The sequence below is a fragment of the Trachinotus anak genome, unplaced genomic scaffold (assembly GCF_046630095.1).
Source record: "Trachinotus anak isolate AG129_WGS33_773 ecotype Australia unplaced genomic scaffold, CSIRO_AGI_Tana_v1 ptg000008l, whole genome shotgun sequence".
Classification (NCBI taxonomy): Eukaryota; Metazoa; Chordata; class Actinopteri; order Carangiformes; family Carangidae; genus Trachinotus; species Trachinotus anak.
The window spans coordinates 9190871-9218329 of NW_027273859.1; the positions used below are offsets into that span (position 1 = coordinate 9190871).

Here is a 27459-nt window from a genome sequence, read left to right on the forward strand (position 1 = left end):
TGGAAATTTAAGTTTGTTTAAGAAAATGCAGCTTAGCAGTGGGTCTAATTTCAGTATGGAAAAATGAAGTAAGAACAGACTTACCCTTATGAGGACAAAGACAAGTACAGGGACAAAGTCATCTGCTCCAGGGACAGAGTCTTCATTGGCCAGACTGAGGAGGTTCATGATGGTGGAACACATGCGCAGTATACACTGGACTTTGTCTCGTGGTGTCTTGTACGCATTGATGGTTCTGATCTCAGACTGTGCAGAGGGCCAGGGAGCCTCCTTCAAGTAAACCTGCAATTAGAAAAGAAAAAAACACTTTTTTGAACTTATGTGCACCAAAAGCTCTCTTCCAGCATGTCTCTCCCAATGCATGGAAGTTAAAGAAGATACCTCTGGGATTTGCAGAGCTTTATGAGTGGCCGTCACAACTTTTGAGAGTCGCTGGATGTGTTCATGGAAAAGTCTGTGAGAGACAAAACAACTCATTATATGACAACAGATAAGAGTATACATTCTGTCCAATCCACCAGTGCAGCTGCTCTGATTACATATTAACCTCAATATTAAGCAGATTAAAGAGAATACAGTAGAAATTAAGCTATATGTCTTGCCAGTTCATTTTAGCAGCTAAAATCATCATCACACATCACAGCATATTCTGAATGCGTGACGTGATTTCAAATTACTTGCATACAAAGACAACTGTAGGTGTAAAACTTTCAACTCTTGTGAGGTGTAAATGTGGGGAGTGTCCCTTTCTGAAGTTCTGTTAAAGTAAGGGAAACCATTTCAATCCATTTGTATAAATTGCAAGACACATGAGAAAATGTTCTCATACTTAAACACAAGTCTAAATAAAAGTAGTGCATGAGTGAGACCTCAGACCACCGTCAGCACAGAAACACTGGCTGCTTTCTAATTCACATTTATGTACCTAAGTACTTTTTTCCATTCTGCTGAGGTTCTCTGGTACAGTATCAAAGTCTATATACTGTAATGACTACCATTATTTTCAATGTTAAATGCCAGAATAGCGTTCCGCTGTCTCCACACTCTTTCACAGTTTTAAAATTTCATAACATAACATAAACCTTCCAATGTTTGCAGCTGTTGACATTCCAGCTACTCACTGGTCTCTGAGAATATCTCCATCCTGGTTGGGGTAGAAGGCCAGCTTAAAGATGCGGTTCATAACGCTGCGCTCAATAGCCATCTGGGCATCCTGCAGCTGGTCCTCACTTGCATACTGCCAAATGGCATCACGGGCCATGGCACCGTACAAGTAGCGCAGAAAATCCTCCACTGCTGCCGTCTTGTCATCTGCTGCTGTACACCCCTGAAACGCTGAAGGGTGGGGGGGAGGGAGAGGATCAGCACAAAATCAACACAGAGTTAACACCAGCATAGGATACATGCAGCAAACTTGTTGATTGTTTTTAAGTGATAGTTGAGTTTGGAAGTGACATTGTGTATAACCACATAAAATACTTTAAGCAGAGCTTTAATGTTAAACATTATACAGGGGAATGCCTTTACATCACTTAATGTACAATCTCCTCAGTGTATTTGCTTCTTTTGTTTGTAGAGTAACAACAACAAAGCATTTTAAATTCCATTAAAGCTCCAAAAATGGCAGACAATAGGATGGTGGATAGGAAAGACTGTACTTTGGAAGGTAGCAGCAAAGGCCAGCTGAAACAAGTCTAGTAAGGCTTAGTTACAGGAAAAAAGAAAATGTAGACATACCCTTAATAAAGTCAAGCATCTTAGATTCCATGTGTTCAAGAAGGAGCCGAACACAGACAGTGGTGAAGTAGCGGTTCGCCACCTCCTTGTCTCTCAGCACCCTCTGGAGGAGCCTCTCCAGATGTGCCTGAGAGGTCTGCAGGCCCTGACGACACCTGGTTAGATAAGCTATGTATGGTGCCCGCTTTCTAAAGGAAACACATAAAATTTACATTTTATTATTGATCATTTGCTGTTATTCACTCAAAAAAGAAAAGATATCAGAATGAAAGACTCATGTCATGGGGTGTATTAGGTGAGCTCTGCTCATCTCTCCAGAACTCCAGAGTCACCTGTAATCCTCAGCAATGGCAGCCAGCAGCTTCCTGCAGGTGCGTGCATCAAAGCGGCTGACACAGCGCGTGGTCTCCTGGATCTGGGCCATCTGGTTCTTATCCTGGAGGTTGATGGCCTCTGCAAGCTGGACCTTCAGGAAGCAGACGATCTCATTGTCTGAGAGAGGGGACGATAGGGAGACAGCATTAGACAACACTGCTCGCAGTTCACAAAGGAACGCCTGGTTGCTGTAATCTGATCAAGCCACCGCCTCCACATGACAATGTGACTGATGGGCACAAAAATGGAGTCTTATGGTTTTACAGTTAACCATTTCACAGGAGGTCGCTTGACTCTGTCTGCTATTGTCCTAGATCAGGATGTGAAGGTGGTACCCTGCAGAATTGCTGGGAGGAAAGCTAAACAGGTCAGTCTTCATTTGGTGCAGCGTCAGAACACTTGCATCTTTCTGATAAAATGTTGGACCAATATTAATCTATGTGGTTACACAAGTATTTTTAATATTTATGTTGTTTTAATAATGTGATATTTTACTGACACCATATGGGAATTCTCTTTTAACAGCCCCCACTCTTTCAACCTTGCCCTAAACCTTGGAAGGTGAGTCAGACGGTGAAGGTGGTACAGATTTGGTGTCTTGCTTAAGGACACTTTCAGCTGGTTGGATGCTTGCCAACATTAAAGGCTTGTACCCTGCTCCCTGTGGAGCTTAGTGACAAAGATACCTAAACTCTGGTAGAAGACCAATTTTTACAATAGCTCTAAATGAATACATGGCATAGAGCAAACAGAGCAGGCTACTGTGAATTCAAGTGTTAAGATTTAGCATAAATTCACACGAACTCCTACCTTCAGGATCCATGTGGTCAGGCAGCCCATTTCGTGTGGTTGCAGGAGCCATGATGGGCAGAGCCACTGAGTCTGCAGAACACAACGCCAACCTCAACTTCTTCTTTGCATCACTGGGAGACACAAAACAAAAAAAAAATTCTAATTAAGAGTAATGGCTAAGTAACATCTGCTAAGAAAACGAGAAAGTCTTGAGTGATCATTAAGTGAGTTTTGTGGTTTCCTGCAGGATTGTGAATGTCTGACCTGAAAGAGAACTTGGAGTCATGCTGCTGTGCCGTCTGGCTGGCTGAGTCTGGGAGGTCGTCTGTGGAAATGTTCTGCAGAGTATCCTCTCTCGGAGAGTCATGCACACTGTCTTCAACGCAGAGATCTGATAATATTCAAAAATACAAAATTAAAATCTTTAATCTTATCTACTGCTAGTATATGTAATATGCATATGCCACAGTTTTTTGTTTTTTTAACTGACCTCCTGTACCATCATAGGATGCTCCAGCTGCAGCTCCATCACTTGGGCTGGGCCTCTTGATGTTCCTGTATTTGTCCAGGATGTCTTCAGCTGCCTGCGCTTGATTGCTCTGTCTGGGCAATGGGTCTTCTGACAAACCCACCAACAAATGGGTTGCATTAAAATTAAACCCACCACGGCTAATTTGTTTCAACCAATCAGGAGTGAAATTAAATCAAACCAGGACTAACCTTGTGGGATACGCTCCTGGGAAACGTCATCTTTCTCCTGTTTGTCCCTTTTCCTAAATGCTGCTATTGGAGCTGTGGAGGAGAGACATGATGATCGACTTGGGCAGAGTGACACCACTTTCACTACAGGCTGACCATGAGCCACTTCAAATCTTTGGTATTTTTTAATGGAGTTTTATTGAGACAAAAAATCTCAATGTGGGATGTATGGTATCATACAGGAAGACTAAAATAAGTCTAGTCGTAGAACTTTACTGAGAAAAAAGCAAAGGAACATTGAAATGGTGAATTAAACCAGAATATCACAAAGGTCCACTATAACTCATTATAGGAATCCCTATCCTGTTAACACGAGTGTGAAAACAGGACAGTGTCTACAATTTAATGACACACACAGGGAACATTGGGTGGAGTATCTACACTGATATTCTGTATTGTTCATACAGTATAATGGTAACAACTGTAGCAAAAAAAAAAGAGAAAAAGGGTGATAAAACAGATGCATGAATGAGGAGTGTGGGTGTGTGAACTCAGGCTACACCATGTCACATCACAGCTCTAAAGCTCTAAGGCAACATCTACAAAGCAGCATGGGCACGCAGCCGCTGGCTCCAGCAGTAAAGCTAGCTCAATGATGACAGCATGGAAGCGTTACCTGGGACATCACTCTCAGCCGTCCAATACAGAACTGTGAGGAACACAACAGACAGGGTTGGCCTTTCACACACAGGCTGCCGCTCTGCGGGACAACTGACTGTGTGTCACCATGCAGAGCAGCAGAACAAACACAATGGACTCTACAGAGGTTTGGCGGGAGATTGGTGGTTTAGGCTTCATGGCTCTCTACGTTACCATGTGCACGCAGATCTCCACTTTATGAATATCAATTTAATGTTTACTTAAGAAAACATCATTATCTCAAAGAGTAATAAGCAGTCAGTCCGTGTGGGCACAGCTCATTATTTCCCAGACAGATGTATGAGAGATGGTTGTAGAGGGGAACTGCAACAAGAGATGTGTCATCTATCAGTGCTGATGACAGAGAGGTCTATCTAATGACCATTAGCCGCTGGCTGACAGCACTGCTGGGAGGGCTACAGCCAAACAATCTACACAGCTAAAGCTCCTCTGATGACTGATTAGCTTTGAAAAGTCTATATAAATCTGCAGCCAGTGAGACGTGAGAGAAAAAGGACTGGACACGTCTCTGGAGTAACTTCAAACAACAAGAAACATCATTTTCCAAATGGAACATCAGCAATGGAGTGGACAACATGGATCATCATTCTCTTTCTCACATTATAAATTGGTTTTCGCTCTGCTCTTTAAAGTGTGATATTTCCTGTCAGTTTTGATTAAGAGAACTTTTTTTTCCCAACAACAAAAAATAAAAGGAGCACTGAAATCAAACTGATCACTTTTAAATGTACAAAACTTCATTTTTCAGTTTAGAAGAGACGACATGGTTAAAATGACCGAGTGGCCTGTTTCCTTACCTTTGGGAATGGCTGAAACAAAACGTTTCTTCCACCATGGTCTGTTGCGATCAGACTTCTCATCGTCACTGTCTTTTCTGTCCTCAGCCTTTGAATGGAAATTAACATGTCAGAACTGAGCTTGAGCAGGTAATTTATCAAATAAAACAAGTGAAACTAGCTACAAAAGAAGACATTTATGTATTTTAAGCTGTTTCTAAGCAGCATTTCTAAAATATACAACTTTCTCTGGCATTAACCCAGAGCACCACTGCAGATGGTTACCTCTCCTTTCAGAGAGTCCTTGCTGGGGGACGAGGAGGGTCCTAAGGCAAAGGCCCCTGCAGGGTCACGCTCTTCAACTGCTACCCGCCGGTTAAGGCCGGGGTCACTTGTGGGCCGGCGGCCTGGGCACACGATGTCAGAGCTGCGGCTGCGGACCAGCCTGTCAGGGAAGGAATGCCGCTGCTTGGTGTGCTCCAGCTCAGCCTGGGCCAGGCAGTGGGGTGTGAAGAGAGAGTGGCGCATTTCTTGCCCCAGGGCACTGGCTTCTGGGATTGGAGGGTCAGGTGGAGGGTGAGGGGGCCTGGCGTAGTGCACCTTGGGCCTCACTATTGTTCCAGTGGAAGAGCCTGAGGTTATACAGGACATAAACACATATAAAAACAAAATAAAAGCAATTTCAATATATTTAACTATTTTAACACGAGTGTGAAAACAGGACAGTGTCTACAATTTGATGACACACACACAGGGAACAATGGGTGGAGTATCTACACATCAACATATATAAAAAACACAATAAAAGCAAATTCAATACGTTTAACTTTTGGACAATATTTAAATTTCCCTGTACATTTCATACGAGTAGCTTTTATTACAGTCTCTTTCATAATCTGAGGGTCATTTACCAGCCCACTGCAAACACTTTACTGAGACTGAGTGACTTTTTTCCAAGCAGATACTTTTATTTAACTGCCTTTAAAACTGTGAATATATTAATGACATTCTACCAGTAGATTTATTAAGAGGTCGTGTTGGTCTGTACCGCAACACCTTACCTACTACAACTAGAATTACTGCCTAACGGTTGTATGCCTCCACCAACCAGTCAAGTTGCAGTTTATATTCATGACTGTCCTGACTCATAATATATGCAGTGAAGACTTTGAAGGAATTTAAAAAAAGGTATTATGTGTATTTTTTGATTTGTGGGGTACAGATAAATAAATAAGATTTATTTGACTTGACTTTGACATAGAATCAAATTCCTCATGTGTCCACATGTTTGGCCAATAAAGCTGATTCTGGTATAACACAAGTTGTAGCTATGAAAGTAGACAATGATATTGCTGCAAAAAAGCTACAAATTCTAAAACATGAATGCTTCACATACAACTTAAACCTGGCAGCACAGAAGCTCCAACACAATCATCACAGTTTCATGTTGGTCACCCAAGATTACTGTCACCAACTCAGTGTCTGACTAAATGTGAAATATGGTAACAATCTCCTCTCTTCTGTTCCTGAGTTACAGCATTGAATAATTGTGAATAGAATAAATGTTTTGGCAAAAGATTATGATGTCACGCTGAAGAGGACCTCTAACTTTTTCTATATAAAACGCCATCACTTAATCATTTTATCCTGTTAGACATTTGTGTGTGAAATTTTGTCATAATTAGCATATGAATTATTGACTTATGGACAAGAACGTGTTCTGTGACCTCAACCCTTAATCATCAAAATCGTATTAGTTCATCCTTGAGTCCAAGTAAACATTTGAGCCATATTTGAAGAAATTCCCTCAAGGCATTCTTGAGATATTGTGTTCACAAGAATAGGATGGACAGACAGACTTAATGGACAGACGGACAACCCGAGACATAATGTCTCCAGCTATGGCTGTCGCCGGCGCAGAGGCATAATAAAACCAGCGGAGAAAAAAAAAACACCTCAAAAGTGGGGAGAGTGCTAAAGAGAGATGTTAGTGGGAGATGAGCCCTAGGTGTAGGTAGGCCACCTGTTCCAAGGGTAGACTCTCTCCTGAAAAGCTTCCAATGGCAGACTTGTGCCATGAGCACAGTGGGACAAGGGGACAGTGCCAAAGAGCCTGGGGTGAGGTCTCTCAACCTGTCATCCCTTCACCTTGCAACAGACACATAGCCACCACCATTCCTCTCTCAAACACTTCCACCTGCACTACAAACAAAACGCACAGACGCAGGAACAAAGACTGCTAAGAATAATCTGGGATGCTAAATGAGCCAATGAAGTGACATTTCACTTGCACTTATAAGCTTAGGTAAGTAAGGCTCGTTTGTGGCATACAGACACTCTTTTGGTTAATTTTTCTGAGCCCAAGCTGTTCTGTGTATCCACGACATTAGGGTGGGAATTTAATGATACTCATTTCTAGCTCTGATTGGCTGTAGAGCATTCTGGGAGTGCCAATTACCTTCACCAGAGGAGAGCGGATCAAACATGGCCAGTAAGGAATCGGCCTGTGAAGGTGGAGATGTCAGATGGTGTGCTCCTGTAAAAACACCAGAGGATATGAGACAATTAACAGCATTTACTAAATCAACTGCTAAAACGCAAATGCTTTTCATTAAAAAGAATGTACAACACTAATTTAAAAAGATAATAGCCTGGGCTCTAAATTTGATTCCCCAGCCAGGCTAACAGAGAACAGTTAACTCTCAAGTACAACTTTAAGTCACAACTATAAGTGTAGTGAGTAAAACAGTGATTTAGCTTGGTGGCAGCTGTAGAAGTGACAAGGACTGATGGCTCTGGCTGATGCTGTTTTGAGCAGGACTGGACTGATGGCTTAGCTAGCCTAGCAGGGATGTGACATTCTCCTACCGTGGCCTGACTCCTCCCCATCTGGACTGGTCACGGAGTCCTTCCCTCCAAAGTCTGAGCTGCACTCTGACCGCAGGTCCTCGATCTTGTTGGGGATGTCTTCTGACGTTGCACTGATACCTGCACCGCCACAAAAAACAAACAAAAAAAAAGTTGTTAATGTCAACAGTTGTGCTGACATTCAGGACAAAAGCGACTCAGTATCACCTTTACATTGCGATGTTTCAGCAGTCAGGAGAGAGAACCTGCATGTTCAATGTTTCTCAGACAAAAGAGGATATTTTTTTCTTTAGACTATGCTGTATGGTCGCTCTCAGATATGAACCCAGTGGGAACTCTAAATTGGTAGTGTAAGCTCCCATGGGTTAGGGAAAAGACACAGAAAAGAGTGATCATCAGACACAGACTATCCATCGGCTGGATCCCGAGGGACGTTTTCCTGTGAGTTGAGCCAGGAACGTCACCGCTGGCTTCTTAATCTAGGATACTACTTCATGCATGTCAACATGGCATGTCCACCTGAGCCCACGGAAAAGACAACCAGCATTAACCTCGATGTCATACAGAAAAAGTCCCACTGACCCCAGTACACCAGTTAACAACCCTCCCAGCAACATGACTGCCCTACACAGAAACAAGGAGAGTTTTGGTCCATTTATTTCACCTGAATTTAACAATAGCCGTAAGTTAATGAGTTTTCAACTTAGAGAAGACAAAAAGGACTACAGAGTCAAAAACAGAAATGAACAGAACTGATTGTTTTAGAGAGAAAACATAGGTAGACAGAGCATTAGTGAGGGAGGAGAGAGATGGAGATTAGATTTATACCTGAGACAACACTGAGGCCTGGTGTGCTGGGTCTCGAGCTGACCTCTCTGACCTCTGTGTCATCTGAGGTGCTGCCGACCCCTGAGCAGCTCTCCAGCTCCTGCAGACGCTCCTCCTGTTTCAGGTCTGGGGCCTCTGCAAACAAACCCAAAAGAAAAAAAAAAAAACACATTAAAAACTAGCACTACAGAAAAACAGACATCCGAGACAATAATGTTTTCTTTTCACTTGAAGTGTGGTTAAAGTACTATTTAAAAGAAGCTAATAATCCACCATGCTTGCGGCAGTTTGCCACAGATGATGGTCATTCTCTTACTCCAGCCCCTCCTCTGTTACGATTATTGGGAAACCAAGCGCACACATATGCATGAAATCAAACAAAGCATACATTACCATGTCTTAAACCTGCCAAACCAAACCATAAAGCTAGTGCGGCCAATACTTTGGCTACCCAATGGAGCTGTTGGGTCGAACCCAGAGGCTCCATACTAACAGCAGTACTCATTTGCATGCTCGTTAGTAATAATGTGTTGGTGAAGTGCTCTTCAGAGTGTAGTTTTCTGCTGCCTAGCCATGAAACAAGCGCTCTACTTGAAGCAAGCCTCCGATCACACTATTACTGAGCAGAACAGGGGCAGCAAACGGAACAAAAAGCAATCAAGACACTCATGCATGTCATTTCTGCACTGCACATATTGAAATGGTGTACTACTTCAATTAACATAAGGCCCAGGCTTTTCAAAGAAACACTTAACGCTGTTAATAAAGTACTCTACTGATTTTCACAAAACACTGGTTTTCAAAAGGGGGACTTAAGCACGTAATCTTTCATTAATAAAAGGTTTGGACTGAATGCTCAGTTTGCAGGAACAGACAAAGTATACTCTTTTTTTTTTTCTAAGACTGTACTTGCATTTGCAGCGACACAGTTACACAAGTAATGCCCTAACTGATTACTGTCAGAACAAAACAAAATGTACACAATGCAAAGCAGAGCAATGCAATGCAAAGTCTAGCCAAATAAAAAAAAAATTGACACCATGTAAAGTGACTGAGGACAGCTGCTCTCCTTGTGATTCCCTCCCCACTGCTCCACCACAGGTGCAAACACACCTGGTGGTCCCTCTAAGGAAACCCTGAGCTGCCTTTTACTGGCACAGGCAGATCTGTCCTGAAAGACAGGCAAGTGCACGCAAATATGACGGCAGATGTATGCACACATTCTGGGTATGGAATGCAGTGTAAATATACCTGGCGTCCCAGCCGCCACTACGTTGAACAAACATAAATATGCATGCATGCAAACAAACATTTGAGACTGTCATAGAGATGAAGTGCAAGAATCAAGACAATAACCAAACCAAGGAACAGCCAAACAGTGTCTAGAATTAACCTGGCTCCCCACCTGAGTCACTGGGCAGGACCTCCACACTCCAGGCCTCGCTCGTGGTCTCTGAGATGGTGGAGCCATAGGGGTCCAGCAGCACTGAACCCGAGCCAGGAAGACACAGCAGGCTGCCGAGCATGTTCTCCGCAGCTGCCCCTGAAAACAGAGAGATGTAGACAAAGGGTTAACCTCTTTCAGCATCATGAATCAACTGTTTTCATCTGGAGAAGTGTCAGACCAGCAAGAAGTCACCTCTGTAGTGGCAAAGTCATCTTGAAAGCACCTTTTAGTTCTTCACTAAGCATCTACCATATTGTTAAGGCATTACTCATGATTCATATTCTGTAATTAGTTCTAATTAATTATTCAGATTTTAAGTATGAGCAATGTGTGAACTTGAGAATGCCACTGCAGAAAAGATGCCTTTGATAAAAGGTTAACATTTTTGAGTTACATGCGTGTTCATATTTAATGCTCTGTTCCATTTGCAGGGCTCAACTAATGATGATTTTAATTATCAACTAATTTCTCAGTTGTTTTTTTCATCATCTAATCATTTTGTCTATAAAATGAGAAAAAAAATAGCAAACTGACATCTTCAATTTGTGTGTTTTGTCTGACCATTAGTTCAAAATGCAAAGATATTTCATTTAAATTATATAAAAACCTGAGAAATCGTATCAAATCCTCACCACATTAGAGGCTTAAACAGTCATGTTGGCTTGATGGATGACTGAACTGACTGGTTGATAATGAATTTTCCTTCAATCAACCAATCAACTTATTGAGTAATTGTCTTAGCACAATATGGCACTAAATATATTGATTTCATGTGTTACATCTTGATTAAAAATTAAACCATTACATAAATTTTCGGTCTGACTTTCAAACAACACTGTGAAAAGGTCTGAGATAAGCAAAAATACTACATGGTGCTTCTCCGTTGCGTGGATGGGGTTTCAGAGACAGTGAGCTTCGCATACAGAGATTCAGCGAGTTGGAGGTCACATGCATTTCATGCTGGGACCCACAGGCACATATACCACTGTGCCAAAGGTCAGAGGTTAATGGTAATATCTCACCCTGCCCTGGCCTCCAGGGCCATGACTTTGATCTGTTGATTAAGCCTAGCATTACTCACAACCAAATTACTGCTCCGCTCATCCTCCCACAAAGTCCTCAGCACAGTGTCCCTCTATCTCCATTTAGGAAGTTGTGGTTTAACAAGGCAGAAGAATGTGGAGGAGGGGGAAAAGAGCTAGCAGGTGTGAGTGGGAGTCAGTGGCCAAGGCTCAAGACCAAAAAGTCGACCTGTGGCAGCCGCACCCCCCTGGTACATCATGCTTCCACTTCATGGCACACACACGCCATGAGCACACACGCATGCCAACACCCAGGCAACAGTGTGTGCTGATGTTGGCGGGGGCAGGGCTCTCATTGGCGGTGGGAGAGCTCTATCCCGCTGTCCATGTTTACAGTCTTCAAGGTAGGGGCGCAGAGTACTTGTCTTTCAGGTGGATGATTAAATGAGTGGCACAACAAGAAGTGAAACAATTAGAATTTCTGCCTCATTATCATGGTAATCTTATCAGTGGGATAATGAGGTATTAATGGATATTTAATGTGCATCTCATAACCCAATCCCTTGGAGAAAACACATAAGGAAATCGCTGTAAATTCACTTAATGATGGAAAAGTCCCCCAACGCCATATTCCGAAGAATGAAAAATGGTGGATGCAAATGAGAAGGAACCAAGGTCAATAAGACTGCAGGGACTGAATGAATGTCAGAGAGAGAGAGGGATAGAGAGAAACAGAAAAAGAGAGAGACAAACAGGGGGAAGGCTGTGAGGAAAAAGACTGAGGCAGATGATTCAGGGAGAAAGGAGTGTGAATAAAGTGAAGACTAATATACTCTTCTTTTTAGTTTTTTTTTTCAACCTGTGTCTTACTGTCACAGTTTAGCTCAACAGAGTGTAGATGCTGAACTCGCCCTCCACAATCCAGAAATGTTTATCTTACATATCAGCCTATTAGGATTATTAGCTGCTGCCACTGTGAGAATGCAAACTAAACTCATGACCACTTTTCAGACCAACTGCTATTTGGTGTTACTTCTAAACAGCAGAAGTATAAATACTGAGATATATTATTCAAACTATGAAACTCACAAATGTAAATACAAAACACTGTATTCAACTTCAAAATAAATGAAATTATTTAAGAAATATTACTTTCAGCTCAATTAGGTAATAAATACACTTATAATTTCACAATTAAATGCTTAAATGAAATGTAATTTATTTTTAAAATCACATGAAACTTTCACAAGAGTGACCAGGGCCATGGACGTGTACAAGAACCTGTGCTGAACTCAAGAGCTGCTTTTTGATGCTATTTCACCCACATACCACAAGGTGATGACATTTCCCTACATCTACTGATGCAGGAAGTGAATGTCTACAAATACAGGTAACAAAGCCATGCCTTCACCTGCTATTTCCTGCAGCCGATCTTCATCCATGTTGGGGTCAAAGTCACTGCCGAGCACGTCGGTGCTCCACGTTTCACTGACTGTCTCAGAGATGTCCCGATCATCGGTCAAACCCATCATGTCTCTGATCTCAAACTTGCGGAGTTTGTCATCCAGGTTGTCCTGAGTGGTGGCTGAAGGAGACAGTATGTTAGACTAGCCTTGCTTGTGGATATGTTTCTTCTTAAAAGAAAAGTACTGTACATTAAGTTTAAAACTCAACGGTTTAGCAACATTTGGACAGACATGCACTCACATACCCTGTTCATGCTCTAGAAGCTGTAGAGCCTCCACCCCGTTGCTCCCTGATGGTCCAGCTCCCAGCTCAGAAACAGACTCTCCCTCCAGGTCCAGAGAAGACACAGAGTTGGATCGATTGGATGGACCTGAGGAAAAATAGTAATTCAATCTCCTTTTAGGTCACAGTGACCAAAATATGACATTTTAACCTTTAAAAATTAAGTATTTACTTGCATGTAATAGTAAAATTTGATAAGCAAAATGTACTGTTTTATTGTTTATTTGTTTTTGTCCATATAACTGTGTATAACAAAACCAAAAATAGAAGCTGGAGATTGACTCATACTAACAACAATGCATTTCTAACAGTACTGTGAAAATGAAAAACATAGCAGCAAATTGTCTTTCTCATGTTTTAGCTTGTTATGTGTCATCAGACTACAGACTGACCCTCTGAGATGCCTTCCAGGTTGTCACTGCAGAGGGAAAAGCGCAGGGTTTTGTCTGGTTTACCATGCAGCTTGGTATCATCAGCATGGCCATCCCCCTGGGCCCCATCAGCCATCTGCAGGTTCAAAACCTAGAGGGTGGCAGAGAGAGAAAGTGCATAAGTGCATACATATAAAAAAGGTTTACACACACACACACACACACACACACACACACACACACACACACACACACACACACACACACGTTTGGTTGCAAACTTGCTTTGCCATGAGTCATTCCTACTAGAGGAAATAACTCTTTCAAAGACAGGGGGAGACAATTAAATTTGGATCAGGGAAGCTTTACATGAGATACAACGTTTCTCATCTATTGCATAACATTGCCAGCACACACAAAGCTCAAGACAGGATGCATGACACCAACCCCAGGAAGTCTTAGTCCCCTCCAGTGACAGGAAAAAATATGGTATTGAATTTATCACATCATCATCTCTGCTACAAATGAGTGCATTAATTCAAGTCACATTACCTCATTCTCTGACATCATCCCAGGGACAGTCTGAGGACCAGTTCCTATTGAAATCACCAGCACCTCCTCTGGCATCAGCTCCTGTATGGACTCTTGGGAGCTGGCCTCTGCCTCCCCCTCCTGGGCTATGTTGGTACGGCTGCGGCTACGAGCAGCTGCTGGTTGGTGGGTTGGAGGGAATTAGTAGGGAGCCATTGTTATTTTGTGATTGTTACATTCAAAGGACACTGAAGAAAAACATGTGTTGCTATGGCTTAAACCAAATTATGTTGTTGCATTTAGGCAATACATTCAGAAATCCATGTTTCACCAAACAACCAAACAGTATGTGTGAAAACAAACAGCTTCAGCCCAAAGCTTGAAACTAGACAACAAAGAGTCTCATCTGGTATGTCACAGCAATGTGCTGCTTGTAACTGTTATTCATAAATAATGAGAATGACTTTAGTGGCTGATAAGTTTTTCCAAATGAGCTACAGGTCGCAATTGGCCTTATCAGTTTTGCAAACAAAATGTTAAAAAAAATCCCCTTTTGAATTGTATCTTTACACTGATGTGACATTAAAGATGACTTTACCTGACGTTTCTAGATGTTAGACAGTAGTTAGTTTACAATAATAAAGGCTGAGCTTTCTTTTAGCATTCAAACAAAGTTTTTTGAATTGGAAACTGGTATTTGCACTGTGCAAAGTTCAATGGTTAAGATGAACATAAACAGTTTGGTCATAATTTGTCTAGAAAATAAAGATGCTGTAGCTGCCATATTATTTGAACAACACAGAATTTATGAAAACACTGTACATTTAAATACTACCATGTAACTCAGTCAACTCATTCTGCATAGCCTACATTGAAACATGGCACTCAGCATGTTTAAATGCTAAGTGACCTGCTTCCTCAGTGTCTGTGGGATTAAGATGGCAGGCCAAACGAAAGTGAAGCACTTAAACAGCATGTGACGTTCATACCACTCTAAAGACAGCTCTGACGTATTTAACCCTATGCTTTCGGGGCTATAGCACATGGTACTAACTCTTAAGCTCTATCCACTGGATATATTATAAAAGAACAACTAAGTACAGGTACTGTGCAAGTTCCTTGACATCCTGGAATTGCATGGGATGCCTGGCCCTCACTTCTCCAATCATTTAAAGAGAAATACATACATAAATTCAAAACATGCGACCACATTGCACTCATTCTGGGTAAGTGGTTTTCATGAACAATGTTTCTATCAAAGTATAAGTGGATGAGCCACTTAACAGTTTGAGTATATGAAGGATGCTGGTTATAATGTATGATACACCCTTCAATAACAACACATTAGGAGATCTGAAACTGTGCCCCACATGACCTCCAATCCATTAATTAACCTGAAGCACTAATATGATCAAAATCCTTGATATTCTAAAAATAATAAGAGAAGTGTGGATGCCAAGAACACAACTACACCATCACAGCCACTGTCATTGAATGAAGCAGTTACACTAGTGTCTGCTTTATTATTACCACAACTCAACACAGAGCTTGAGTAGGAAAGGTGGAAGATAGATTTTTTCCCCACTCTACCTGGTAATGAATAGCCATAATCCGCTGAATGGGGAAGCAAAAAAGGGGAAAACTTAGAAAACATAATGAGTGGAAAAACTAATAATGAGCCAAAGAACTGTGCAAGGCAAAGCAAGCATGGTGAGAGCGCATGGACAAGAACAGTGCTAGGTATCAATGGCGAGGTAGGGTGGTTACTGTGTAGCTAGGAGCATGGACTGGATGAGTGTTAACTGCATGAAACACCAGATACATGGGTTAAGTTCTCTCTCGCTCTAACACGACTGACAGGCTACCCACCAAAAGGGGTTACTAATGGAATGTGAGCAGACAGAGTGGTGGTTGTGGGGTCCCAGGATGTAATAGCAGCTAAGTGTTGTCCTGGTCATTCATTGGCAGCACAGGAGGAAAGGAGAAGGACAAGGTAGGGAGTTGGAGAAAGAATACAGAGTACATCTCAGAATTCAAAGTTTTTCAAGTGTCAAGTCAAGACTGTGTATATAAATGTCATATTTCACAGAAGCAAGCACAAGTGGTTCAGTTCTAATTAAGGGGATGTTGCTACAGAATCATTTATCTTGAAAATGCTAATGAAGGTAGTCTATGCATCTTTTCCATCCATTCCAATTAAAATGAGTTCATTTATATTTGGTAATTTAATTGGTTGTCATTTCTGTAATTGAGCCTCAATCCAGGCCATGCTAATTATCTTTATAACAAGCTGAGAAGAAGCTCATTAGCTTCCTATAACACACAAGCCTTTCACTAGCCATCACCACTCAGCTCTACTTGTTTATTTTGCCTCTCATTAGACAAAATATTACACTTCTGTCTTCTAGTTGTGGTTTGAAATTGTGGTATTCCTATAGAGTATAATATACTTCAGAACCTTGCCTTTGGGAAATTACAAGAGGTTGCATCATAATGAGAACATCAACACATGTATGATCTATTCTAAAACCAGAGTGGCAGGAAGGCAGAGGCTTAGAGGCCATGGAGGTATGTACCTATAGGGAGTCTGTTCTTCTTGTTGGCAGGAGTGGTGGCTGGGGAGAGCTGGGGGGTGTTGGAGGGAGTGAGCTCCAGACTGTTGCTCTTCACAGTTCGAGACTGGGGCACATTGGCCAGCAGGTTCTCCAGAGCCATGTGCTCCTCCTCCCGGAGGTGGTCCCCTGCAGTCACACTCCGCACAAAGTCCACCTACGCAGGAAGTGGAAGGTGTTTTTCTTAAGACCATCCCAGTAAATCAATCCACGGTAGTCAACACTTACTCTGAAAAAGCATGTGAGACGAGTTCTACATGTTCTACATGAATCTAAACTGTTGTTTACAAAATGTGGGATTGCACATGCCCTTATTTGAGTTCACTGCCAAAGGGTATTTTGCAGTGAATGGAAGGAAAGAATCAGCACTAAAGCCACAAACTGCTTTTATATAAAAAATTAACCAACAGTCACTTAAGCTGCCCTTATGTCCTCACATAAACATCATAATGTACATATACCGTATGCTGAGGTCATGCTAAAGTTATGAGATAGGTTGGTGCATACACCCTCCCTGCTGTCACTTTTCTGCTGTGATAGCAGTTGATTCCTCAGCAGTTCAGGGGACTAGCTGGTCTGTTTTTCATCTCTGCAGGTTACCTTGAAAAGTCACTCACAACACGAGTGTCTGTGGCACATCTATGAAAGCTTATACATACTGCTGTTGGCATTGAAGTAAAAGTGACTCACTTGTGTAGCTCCTTTTAAAATGTGATTACATAATCATGACTGAACTGCTTAGTTGTAAACAAAGCAAGTGGTGTAAAGTGAAAATACTGTAGGTTAAAGTCTCAATAATAATGACAAAATGTCAAACTTAGATAAGTTGCAATGCAATTGGTCACAGGAAAGCCATAAACAACACTGACTAGAGGACATGTGCTGTAACAAGATATCTGCTCAACAAACTATGCTTTCAAAATGAACAATAGCATTGAAACAACACCTGAGTCTAAAAAAACTAAACATTCTGATCTTTACCTAAAGAAAATTAAATGCACAGTTTTGTATTACTAAGCATTTTTGTTATTTCGTCCACCCACTGTACATAAACTCTGCATTTGAAAGTACTTTGAGTGGTTTCAAGGAAATATGCAAATGTATGCAGCATGGTGCTCTAAAATCTTATCACATGACCTGGTTTATAGGGAGTGCCTATGAGGGAGCTTGGCAGGAACTGTGTATTGTTCTCACTTTACACAAGAATTCATATACTAATGTTATATTTGGATATCTACAGCAAAAGAGCTTACCAGGGCTAGCAGCTGATTATGAGTAATATAGACCGCAGTTCTGCTTAGGCCCTCGAGAAGGTTCATTGAGGACATGGGTGGGGTCTCGACTGCTCTTCCTCCAATCACCACATCCAGAAAGGCAGCAACACAACTCTGGAGACAGAGACCCAGAAAGGTAACTTGGTACAAGTAGAAATCTCAGATAATTAAGCTGCAATTAAAATGAACATTAGACTGGTTAAACACACCTTATCAAATTTAGACAAACTGCTTTTCCGCCTTGGGTCTGCATCATCATCAGCCATGGCCAACTGCTGCAAAAGCTGCCCCACCTGTGTAACAAAAAATGATCCAGCATCAGTCCACAACGGAATGATTCCCATATGTAAAAGTGTGAAGAAGAGTAAACTTGCAGAGTCACATACCTGCATTAGATTAAAGCGGGCCACTTCATTGATGGGAGCATCGGAGATAATACCATACTGCTCCGGATTGACTATAGCTGGACAGATGAAGCAGGTCAACAGCAGGTCTGTGCACATGGTGCGCACCTCGCCTACCTCAAGACGTTCCACACATGACAACGTCTTGTACATCTGGGACACGATCCAACGCAGGCTGTGGGGAAAGCAGTAGGTGTTCTGCTTCAAATAACCAATAAATTTGTTGACCAGAGCTACCAGCTTGGCTTCATTGGCCTCCACAGCTGCCTGCACCCTTTGTTTGTAGCCCTCAGAGCCCTTCTCTCCAAAGCGTTCCTGCTGGGCCGGAGTGAGGCGCTCTGTAACTTTGGCTGGGTCCGTCTCCAGGTGGTCTTCATCTTCCACCAGCAGCTGCATAATGGGTTCATGGAGGGTGGCAGTAAGGAAGAGCTTGGCTGAGTACAGACCCTCAGAGAAGAGCTTGAAAAGGATGCTGAAGGCACAGGTTCCCCGTCGCAGAAGACGGCGAGGGTTGTCACTCTCCTTCAGCTCAAACTCTATCAGGTACCGCAACACCTGGTAGTTGGCAAGAAAGAGACAGGCACCAGTGAAAAACATTTCATCTTCCCGAGAAGCTATCAAACTGTTCTTCTAATGTGTGACTCTGGAAACAGGTAGGACCCCTGACCTGTAGCAAATAGCTCTCATCCTCCTGCATGATGCAGTTGCCATAAAGTGAGGTAAAGACTGTATGGATGACCCCTTGGGTGTGTTCCTGGTTCAGCCTCTCTCCTGCCACCAGACAGGAAGCCACCAGTCTGGGGTTCTCCCTCAACCGGGCCAAAAACTCGCCATAGATTGTCTCCTGGAAGCCCAGAGTCTTGTAGCCATCAACAAACTGTGTGTCCTCCAGCATTTTGGCATGTTGGCAGCATTCAGCTGGTGAGGCCTCCGCACTGTAGACAAGAGCTGTTTCATTACTAATGTGTATAATATAAAATCTCTTGTAGCAACAACAGCGGCCATTTTACAATTCCTTCTCATGTACAAAGGCGGTGGCTCTAAAAGAGAATATCTAACATAGTTAAGACAGACATGCATTATATCCATCTTAACACAATCAGCTACATGCACATGCTCAATGATCAAAAGTCTGCTCTGGCTCTGCAGTCTGCCTTTTAGGACAGCTGAGCTACTGTGCTGTAGTGTTGAGCTTGTGTTTGTATTTTTAGGTTGCTATCTTCGCATTTGTACTAGCGCAATAGAATTTACATTCGATGAATGTTCAAGACTCCCCTAAATTTATATTGTCGCATATGAATCTGTACAAAAAAATTAATAAATATATTTGCATTTAGCAGCATTTTAATTATTTTCTGACAACATACAGTGGCAAGAAAAAGTAAATGAACCTGTTGGAATTACTTGCGTTTATGCATAAATTTGTCTTAAAATATGGTCTCATCTTCATCTATGTCACAATTATGAACAAACACAAACCATTTCAACTAATAACACACACATCATTGTATTGTTCTTGTCCATATTGAAAACATCATTCAAACATTCATAGTGTAGTTTAGACAAGTATGAAATGAACTCGGCTAATGACATCACTAAAAGCTGAGTGGAGTCAGGAGTTAGCAAAGCTGGAGTCCAGTAAATGAAATAACTGCAGTGGGTTACAGCAACTGACTTATGAAAAATACTAAATATTTTGAATTTGCCATTCACAAGAAACATCTGATGAAACATTCCTCGTAAGAGAGATCTCTAAAACTTATGATCAAGAATTGTCTTGATGTTTGTTTACAGTTAGCAAGGGTTACACGTTCACCTCAAAGAGTTTAAATATTTTATATATAATTTAAAATAATATTTTCACACTATTGGTCTTCCATCATGTTTGGCAAGTCAAACAGCTGCGCTTTTTGTGATGTTATTAGTTGTCTATTAGTCATTTTCTTTTTATTACTTTAAGGCTATATGCAACTGTTGCTGCTGGAATGTGCAACAGTTTTTTTTCAGTACATTCACTGTACATTGCTCTTTGTCATTTACACAAAACTGCTTTCTGTTGGCACTAGTGACACAATTTAGAGAGTCAAGCCAGCCATTTCTCCCTATGTCCAGTCTATATGGTAAACTAGGCTGACCACATCCTGACTCCACTATTATACTTTTCATGGCCAGAGAGAATCTGACCTGGTGAGAATGAGACGATCGAGGTTGATCCTCTGCTGCTTGGCGATCCATGCAGCCCGGTACAGCCTCTCAGCTGTCTTCAGCACATCACTGTTGAGCCTCTGGATCAGTTGCTTCTCCGATGCCACGTACAGCCGTTCCTGCTTCAGGTGGTGGGCCAGAGTGTGGATGTCTGGCTTCACCATCTTCACCAGCTCACACAGGCAGAGAGGAAAGTGACTGAAGCACAAAGGGAACAAGATGGAATGGAAACAGGTAAACGAGGTGAATATGTGGAATTCAAATTTACTGAACGCTCAAATAACCTTTCATCAAACGTTACACCAAAGTCGCATTGGCAAGTTAAAAGTTAAAAGCTGTGATTTACGTGAATTCCACAAATTCCACATATAAAAGTCAAAGTACTTGTCATGGATAGTACTATTCAGCATGTGAACACAGTTGTGTAGTGTCCACTGTGGCTCTGGAGATGCTTTGTCAAGTCTGTGAAAATAACCTACAGACATCATCAGGGATTATCTTAGATTGTCCTTTGAGACAACAGATTTATAGCAGAACATTGAGTCAGAAAGAGGTGGCTATTTACCAGGCAGGTAAGGTCTAATGAAATGATGCTATTGGTTGCATTATGGGAAATATAGGATTCAGTGTTTCTGGAGATACAAAGGCCAAAACGTCACAAAATGTGATGCTTCAAATTTAACCTTTTTTATTAATCTGTCTCCCATAAATCGCCTCATTTTATAGAAGTGAATAATATATATCTGGAGTTCCCATTTAAGTTTCAATACACTGAACTGCAATGATTTTTCTGCAGGCACCCCAAATCGAAGAGGAAAAAGTGCATTTTTCTTGGGTAGGTCATGGTTACTTTCTGGCATGAGACTTTTGGACTGTCAACCATGTAACTTACCAAACAAACTCACTCCAACTTGCTTTACTACATCATTACTGTCTGTAATGTAAAGTATTATTCAAAGGAAAAACAGGAAATGGTTCCCTTTTCTGTAAAGGTCTGGCTGAACACTAGCTCACACATGATACTCTTGTCATGCAAGGGAAGTGATCATTTGCATTCAGTGTGTTGCAAACACTGGTGCAACAACTATAGCAAAAGCAGGCTTTTTCACAAGCTCCAGAAGACGCTACACAGCAGAATATGCAAATCACTCTTGCTTTTCCAGATACACACAGCCAAGACATACAATCCAAGCTGAGTGCATGAAATTTGAGTGATTTCTTGGTGAATGGTTTGCACAAAAGCCTCTTTGTAGCTGGTAGCTAACATAGCAAACACAGATTTAACTGTGGAGTTAGGGCTCTGGGAGGAGAATGAGACTAGACTGGAGAGAACTACCTCAGAGTAGGAATGACTACAAGGTAGTGTCATTGTTCGCAAGCTAACAGACAACCACAGCGTTAGAGTTGATATGCCTGACAAATCAAATTAGTTATGCAGATTTACACAAGGCTCTACATTGAATTCCCTTGGCAAACCAAGAATAAACAGTGATTTTGTCCTCCAATTCTGATTACAGTAATAGATTGTCATCATTTTTGTCAAAAGAAAAAACAGGTCAAGTTTAAAAACTTATTTCAGTCAAATATAAGTCAAAATCAGCCACATTTAGTGCGTCACTTCGTGGTATGAGAAGAAAATGCATAAAGTGTTCACAAGAAATTCTTCATAAGGTGCAGCTGCTCCTTATCGCATGAGAACTGTGACTGCCATCTACTGCGGTCATTCACTGAAAAAAATAACAAAACTATCTCAAGATGGTTTTCATCATTTCACATTTTTATAAACATAATTATTTTATTACTCTGTTTACTTTGACTCTTTTAAACATTTTAAAGACTAAAAACTCACAAAGAAAATCAACAGCTGACTTGATCATGGAAATAATGGCAACATTTTACTTTAAATAACCTTATTTAGAATTTATACTCTGTATATAAACATTTGATGAATGCTTTTAACACACTATAATGTAGATGGTGATAAACAGACATTACAATGTACTAAATCACAGCTGTAATAATACAAAATACATATTCAGAGGAAGAGTCTGATTAATTGTTTATATTGTGTCTATAAATGCTAAGATAAAGTGTTAGCAAAATAATTATTAGCTGTAACCGAGTCCAGGAATTTGTGGATCTGCTCTAAAGGTGATGAGCGTATGAAGTGCGTGGTGATGACCTGATTTTTACTACCATAGAAGGCTAATAAAACCAACAAAGACTCAGTTTAGAAACAGTAAAAATTAAAATTCACAGAAACTATTAATGAAAAATTATCACAATTAAACTACCCGGTTCATTTTGAATCTTTTATCTAAAAGACAGATGTTGTTGATCTACATTTTGGACCTTTCTAGAGTAATCGATCTGGATGAAATATAATAAAGGCAAATAAAAAATGTCTGTGGTTTCTTTTGTTTCCATTTTACATCTGAATGAACTGACAGGTAATTGGCTGACAACTGCACTCTTGGTGCACTTCCACTCATGTTCTTGAATAAGCACATTCCTCACATACTTGGAAAGGAAGTGAAAAAGCAACTAGGCTATTAAGTGGCTAGCAGAGAGGTTAGCTGCCATTTGCCATGATGTCCTGTACCCGTCAGCTCCAATACAAGCCACTACATAGAGCTACCTGGTGAGTCAGTCATGGAGAGCACTGAGGAACTCCAATGCAGAAGCGAAACAAAACAACAGACAGCATGAAGTGAGGCAGAATCTTTAGATTTGTGTGAGAATGATCGCAGTTGTGGCAGAACAGCCACTGAATACTGTAAACATGAGGACCAATCGTTCAACCATAGCAACTGTGTGAGTGTCATTAATATAACAACAAGGCAGCACAGGAGACTAGCAGCAGGGCAAAGAGAGGATTTGAAATGCCAGGGCAAGTCCCACTTAAGTTATCTAATGAAGTAGTTTAAAAGTTCAAAATTATTTTTAAATGCGAAGCACAAAATAACACTACTTTATAAAAGAAATGTAGGTAAACATCACAGCATGAGAGTAAAGGAGTTTAGAACACAGCCCACTCCTCCCACTACATGATCTCTGTCACACACACACGAGCACACACGCCAACCAATGGAACAAAGTGCTTTTTATAGATATTCAAAGGATTTCACTTTCTACTAAGGGTATTCATGGTTCTGAGCCAACATCCTCTTCACGCTTCCCTTCTAGATCATTTCTTACACTGCACAGCACGCTAACACTGTGCATGTACTACATATATGAGGTGTATGAGTGACCTTTCCTACTACTAGGGCGATGTACCTGACATTAATACGTTTTGGAGTAATGACCATACCATTTCCGTAAAAACAATTATTGAAAACTGTCAAGAAATGAAAGCTGGCAGTGACAGCTTGGTTGGATTCGCAGGGCTGTTGGTCAGTGGGTGTGGGTGTGTGGGGGTGTGTGAAGGAGCACTACTCTCTTACTTTCCCATCCAGATGCCTCCTACCAGTCTGGGTACTGAAGAAGCAACATTCTGGCCATAAGCCTGTCGGTAGCCTTAAGGCCACCACTGCCCCAAGGAATGCTCGACCAGAATGTCCACTGTCTTTCACACAAGAAGCTGTAGTGGTGGCAAAAAAAAAAAAACACACACACACACAAGCTGTGTACCAATTCAGTGGCTGGATCTTCCTAAAACTATGTTTTTCGACTCAATACAACATGAAGGGCAGATAAGACCTGTCCCATTTCAAATGCTCCTCCACTTTGTTCCAAGAAAACAGTGTTTAAGGTGGAATTACAACATGGATACATCAACATGGATATGTAGTTAATCACTGGGTGTTATTTGAAGGTTTAGGGATAAACAGTATTTACCATTCACATGGAACTTAACCCAGTTTCACACAGGCACTGACACTTTATCTGCTGTCTTGAGGGAAATTTCCTGGTGGTAATTTAAGAGTTTTTTTTTTACTCTGGAAATACCAGTTTTGGTGTCTGTTGAACTGGACCATTTGATTTGAGGAGAAGGCGCAAGTTGAGCCTAGCCTTCCAGCCTTCTGAAGAACCCACCAATGTGGGCTGAACCATGTTTTGACCGAGGTGGCTTTAAGGAAACTGACATCAGATTAATAGTATGTAATGCCAAAGCCACAAAGTCACCCATAACAAAATCCTAATGTTCTACGGCAACTGTCAATGCAAAGTGAAGCAAACACATGCACAGATATACACACACACACACACACACACACCACAAGCTCTACAGTTCAATATACTTGCACAAATTTGTGCCCATCTACTTCAGCGATTGTTGACACTCAGAAACACTAAAGAGTTTAAGGACAGGAGCGAAGAAAGCAGTGTTTTTAACATATATAAACCCATCAGGAAGGAAGGGACATAGATGGAATAGATTGCCATGTTTGAAAAATATGGCAATCTGTGGATCTATGGATGTTGTCATTTGTTGTCAATTATCTGTAAAACGTTCAGTACCATGTAGTCTGACACAAAAACATGTACCCACTTCTAAGAAATGAATGAGTCTGGGAATTCCAATTGCAAACCATAAAGAGACCTAATTTCCCAGCAGCACAGTCATTGCTAGAGAGGAATTAAGTCCCTTTGACTGATACTGAATCTGGGCTGATTAACACTTAATCATTCAAAAAAAGGGAAAGTTACTGAAACTGACCATGAAGCTATAATGTATGAGGCGATTACACATGAATGTAATGTGTCAGCATTTGGCTACACACTAGGGGAGTGGGAGTGTTACTCCTTTTGAGGTGCACAGATGACAGTTAGTGGCTGTATATTTGGTTTGTAATTAATCCTTATTTGTATTTTTTATCTTTTAAAATTTAAGTTTACTGAGCCATTAGGTCTTTGACTAGTTTCATTTGTTTGACTAACAGTAAAAATAGGTATTATTCAATTCATGGTGACATTTAACAGAAAAAAGCCGCAAAGCCTTACATTTTACAATGACTTATTTTTGCCTACGACCAATTACTAATAAATATTGGACAAAATGGGGGAGATAATGACTTCTGTTACCAGTAATATCCGGTGTTTAAACATTTGTAATGTTAAATGAAAGTGTGTTATCTTATCTCACGGCCTTACAAACACTAGGTCTGAATGCTTATGTTATTAAGCTAAAACTTCAGACATTCCTTTCACCGACTCAGTGGGTGGGGTGGGGACACATTACAAAAAGCTGAAACAGTTTCATGTGCTGCTAACGTTTGGTTCGTCTGGGCTGGTGGAAGAGCCAACTGAGATTTAGCTCGGCAACCGACAGAACTGAGAAGAGAGAGGTTAAGTTAATGTCTGTTACCGCTTGGTTGCTCGACTGAAGTGGCTAAGACGAGCTGGGAATCATATCAAATACACCATGTAGCTAACGTTGGGTCAGCTAAGGGCTATCAAGGGAACGGACACAAGACATTCAGCTGTACCAGTCAATAAGGACTTGTGTTTGAACTGATTCGTGCACAAACCGCAAACTGGTGAACTGGACCAAACTAGCACCAGCCTGCTAACCTTAACCAAGCTACACTCGGCTGCCGTTTGCTCGCCAAGCAAGCCAAGCTAATGATAAGCTAGTTAGCTACGTTAGCTTAGCTTTGGGCTGGAAGCTCCTGAGTGGCTAAATGTGATCGAGAAAACATGCTAACGTAAATTCGGCAACTTACCGAACGTAATTAATGTGTGTTGTCTGTCCCCAGTTTCTCCAAACAAAGCCGATCCAAGGATTTCTCGGTCAAAGGGGTTGTTTGTTGGCGGTTAGCCGTCTCACTCTGTGGCTTCTGCAGGAGAGAGAACACTGCTGTCATTTGCTGTCATCACGAGGAGACCTGCGCAACACGCATGCGTGAAGCTTAGTTAAAGGGGGACATCACAGCAATATAGAAAACAGGCCTATATTGTACACATATTTGTGTATTACAATTTAGAGTTTCTTCTGCTATTTTAAATGGAAAACTACACATTATAGCCCAATCTTTTGAGAATTTGGGTTCACACAGTTACTACTACTGGTTGATATCTCTCAATCATGTACTCATTATCACTTACAAAAAAAAAATATTATTGAATATCAAAATATCTCTATTGATCTAATCAGTTCAAGTTCTTATGGTAACTCCTGTCTGTGTTTAAAGAAAATTGCTGCATACACCTGTTGAAACAAAAATTTGCCTTGATGGTTATAAAGCAGCATGTACTTCTTCATATTCTTTCCAAATTATCAATCGATACTTACTGAGAATTTTGATTCCAAATACTGTAACTATCGTGTTTATCGAGTGCAAATGTGTCATGGACCTTGTGTGACACAGAAATTTTGCAGAACTGGTTTAATGTTTTACTTTATTTTCTTTGATTTGTAAAAAGAAATCCCTTAAATATGCATGAATATGCTGGTCAAAATTGTACCTCATTGCATGGCTTCTCACAGTGATATTGAGAACTGAGAGTTAATGCCAACCACTGAGACCTGTCAAAACAATAAAATGAATGCATTTGAGACTAAGCAGAGCAGAGACTGTATCCCATGACACTGGCTCAATAGCTCATCATCTGATGGTAATCTAATTTGTTATAATGCTATAAGATTTGTGATTTCATCCTGTTTTATTGTATGTGTGTGTGTGTGTGTGTGTGTGCGTGTGTGTGTGTGTTAGTGTGTTTGTGGCTTGACTTGATTTCACAATATGGCCACACACTGAAAGTCTGCTGGATTTCGCTGCTGCAGAGTGCCAAAATTAGATCTTTTCAGGAATATATTCAAGCTGTTCAAAGTTTCAGCAAATGCATAAATACTACAAACATCCCTAAATGCCACAGTCTGACATAAATCATGATGATTTATACATTTACAAGTAATTAAAAGACACAGGCTTGTCAATTGATAATTGATAAGTTTGGAACAAACTTTTGAACTGACCTACCTTGAAGTGCACTCTCTTTTACAGCATTTGTTGTTTTGTGTGTGTGTGTGTGTCTGAGTGTGTGTGTGTGTGTGTGTGTGTGTACCTCATCCCCTGACACAGCAGTGCAATAATACACTGATA

At 41.1% G+C, this 27459-nt stretch overlaps 1 protein-coding gene across 5 annotated transcripts in view; it reads right to left on the minus strand.

The window, feature by feature from the left end:
* gapvd1 (GTPase activating protein and VPS9 domains 1) overlaps positions 1 to 26249 on the minus strand; it is a 29566-nt gene extending 3317 nt beyond the window's left edge. Inside the window, exons 1-28 of one of the 5 annotated variants that reach the window (XM_071482379.1) lie at positions 26080 to 26249; positions 20390 to 20608; positions 18873 to 19140; positions 18188 to 18760; positions 18011 to 18094; positions 17781 to 17915; positions 16492 to 16684; positions 15785 to 15865; positions 13937 to 14094; positions 13406 to 13535; positions 12976 to 13101; positions 12676 to 12849; positions 10201 to 10338; positions 8796 to 8930; positions 7968 to 8087; positions 7558 to 7635; positions 5385 to 5731; positions 5121 to 5208; positions 4280 to 4312; positions 3625 to 3696; positions 3395 to 3523; positions 3169 to 3295; positions 2923 to 3035; positions 2070 to 2229; positions 1738 to 1925; positions 1122 to 1335; positions 382 to 454; positions 85 to 282 (exon numbers count right to left, since the gene is read on the minus strand). In XM_071482379.1, the coding sequence (XP_071338480.1) occupies positions 85 to 282; positions 382 to 454; positions 1122 to 1335; positions 1738 to 1925; positions 2070 to 2229; positions 2923 to 3035; positions 3169 to 3295; positions 3395 to 3523; positions 3625 to 3696; positions 4280 to 4312; positions 5121 to 5208; positions 5385 to 5731; positions 7558 to 7635; positions 7968 to 8087; positions 8796 to 8930; positions 10201 to 10338; positions 12676 to 12849; positions 12976 to 13101; positions 13406 to 13535; positions 13937 to 14094; positions 15785 to 15865; positions 16492 to 16684; positions 17781 to 17915; positions 18011 to 18094; positions 18188 to 18760; positions 18873 to 19140; positions 20390 to 20574 (4320 nt within the window). In that variant the 5' untranslated portion in view covers positions 20575 to 20608; positions 26080 to 26249. The remainder of the gene's footprint in view (positions 1 to 84; positions 283 to 381; positions 455 to 1121; positions 1336 to 1737; positions 1926 to 2069; positions 2230 to 2922; positions 3036 to 3168; positions 3296 to 3394; positions 3524 to 3624; positions 3697 to 4279; positions 4313 to 5120; positions 5209 to 5384; positions 5732 to 7557; positions 7636 to 7967; positions 8088 to 8795; positions 8931 to 10200; positions 10339 to 12675; positions 12850 to 12975; positions 13102 to 13405; positions 13536 to 13936; positions 14095 to 15784; positions 15866 to 16491; positions 16685 to 17780; positions 17916 to 18010; positions 18095 to 18187; positions 18761 to 18872; positions 19141 to 20389; positions 20609 to 26079) is intronic. The other 4 variants (XM_071482375.1, XM_071482374.1, XM_071482378.1 and 1 more) reach the window with 4 other exon arrangements.
* Between the last annotated feature and the right edge of the window lie 1210 nt (positions 26250 to 27459).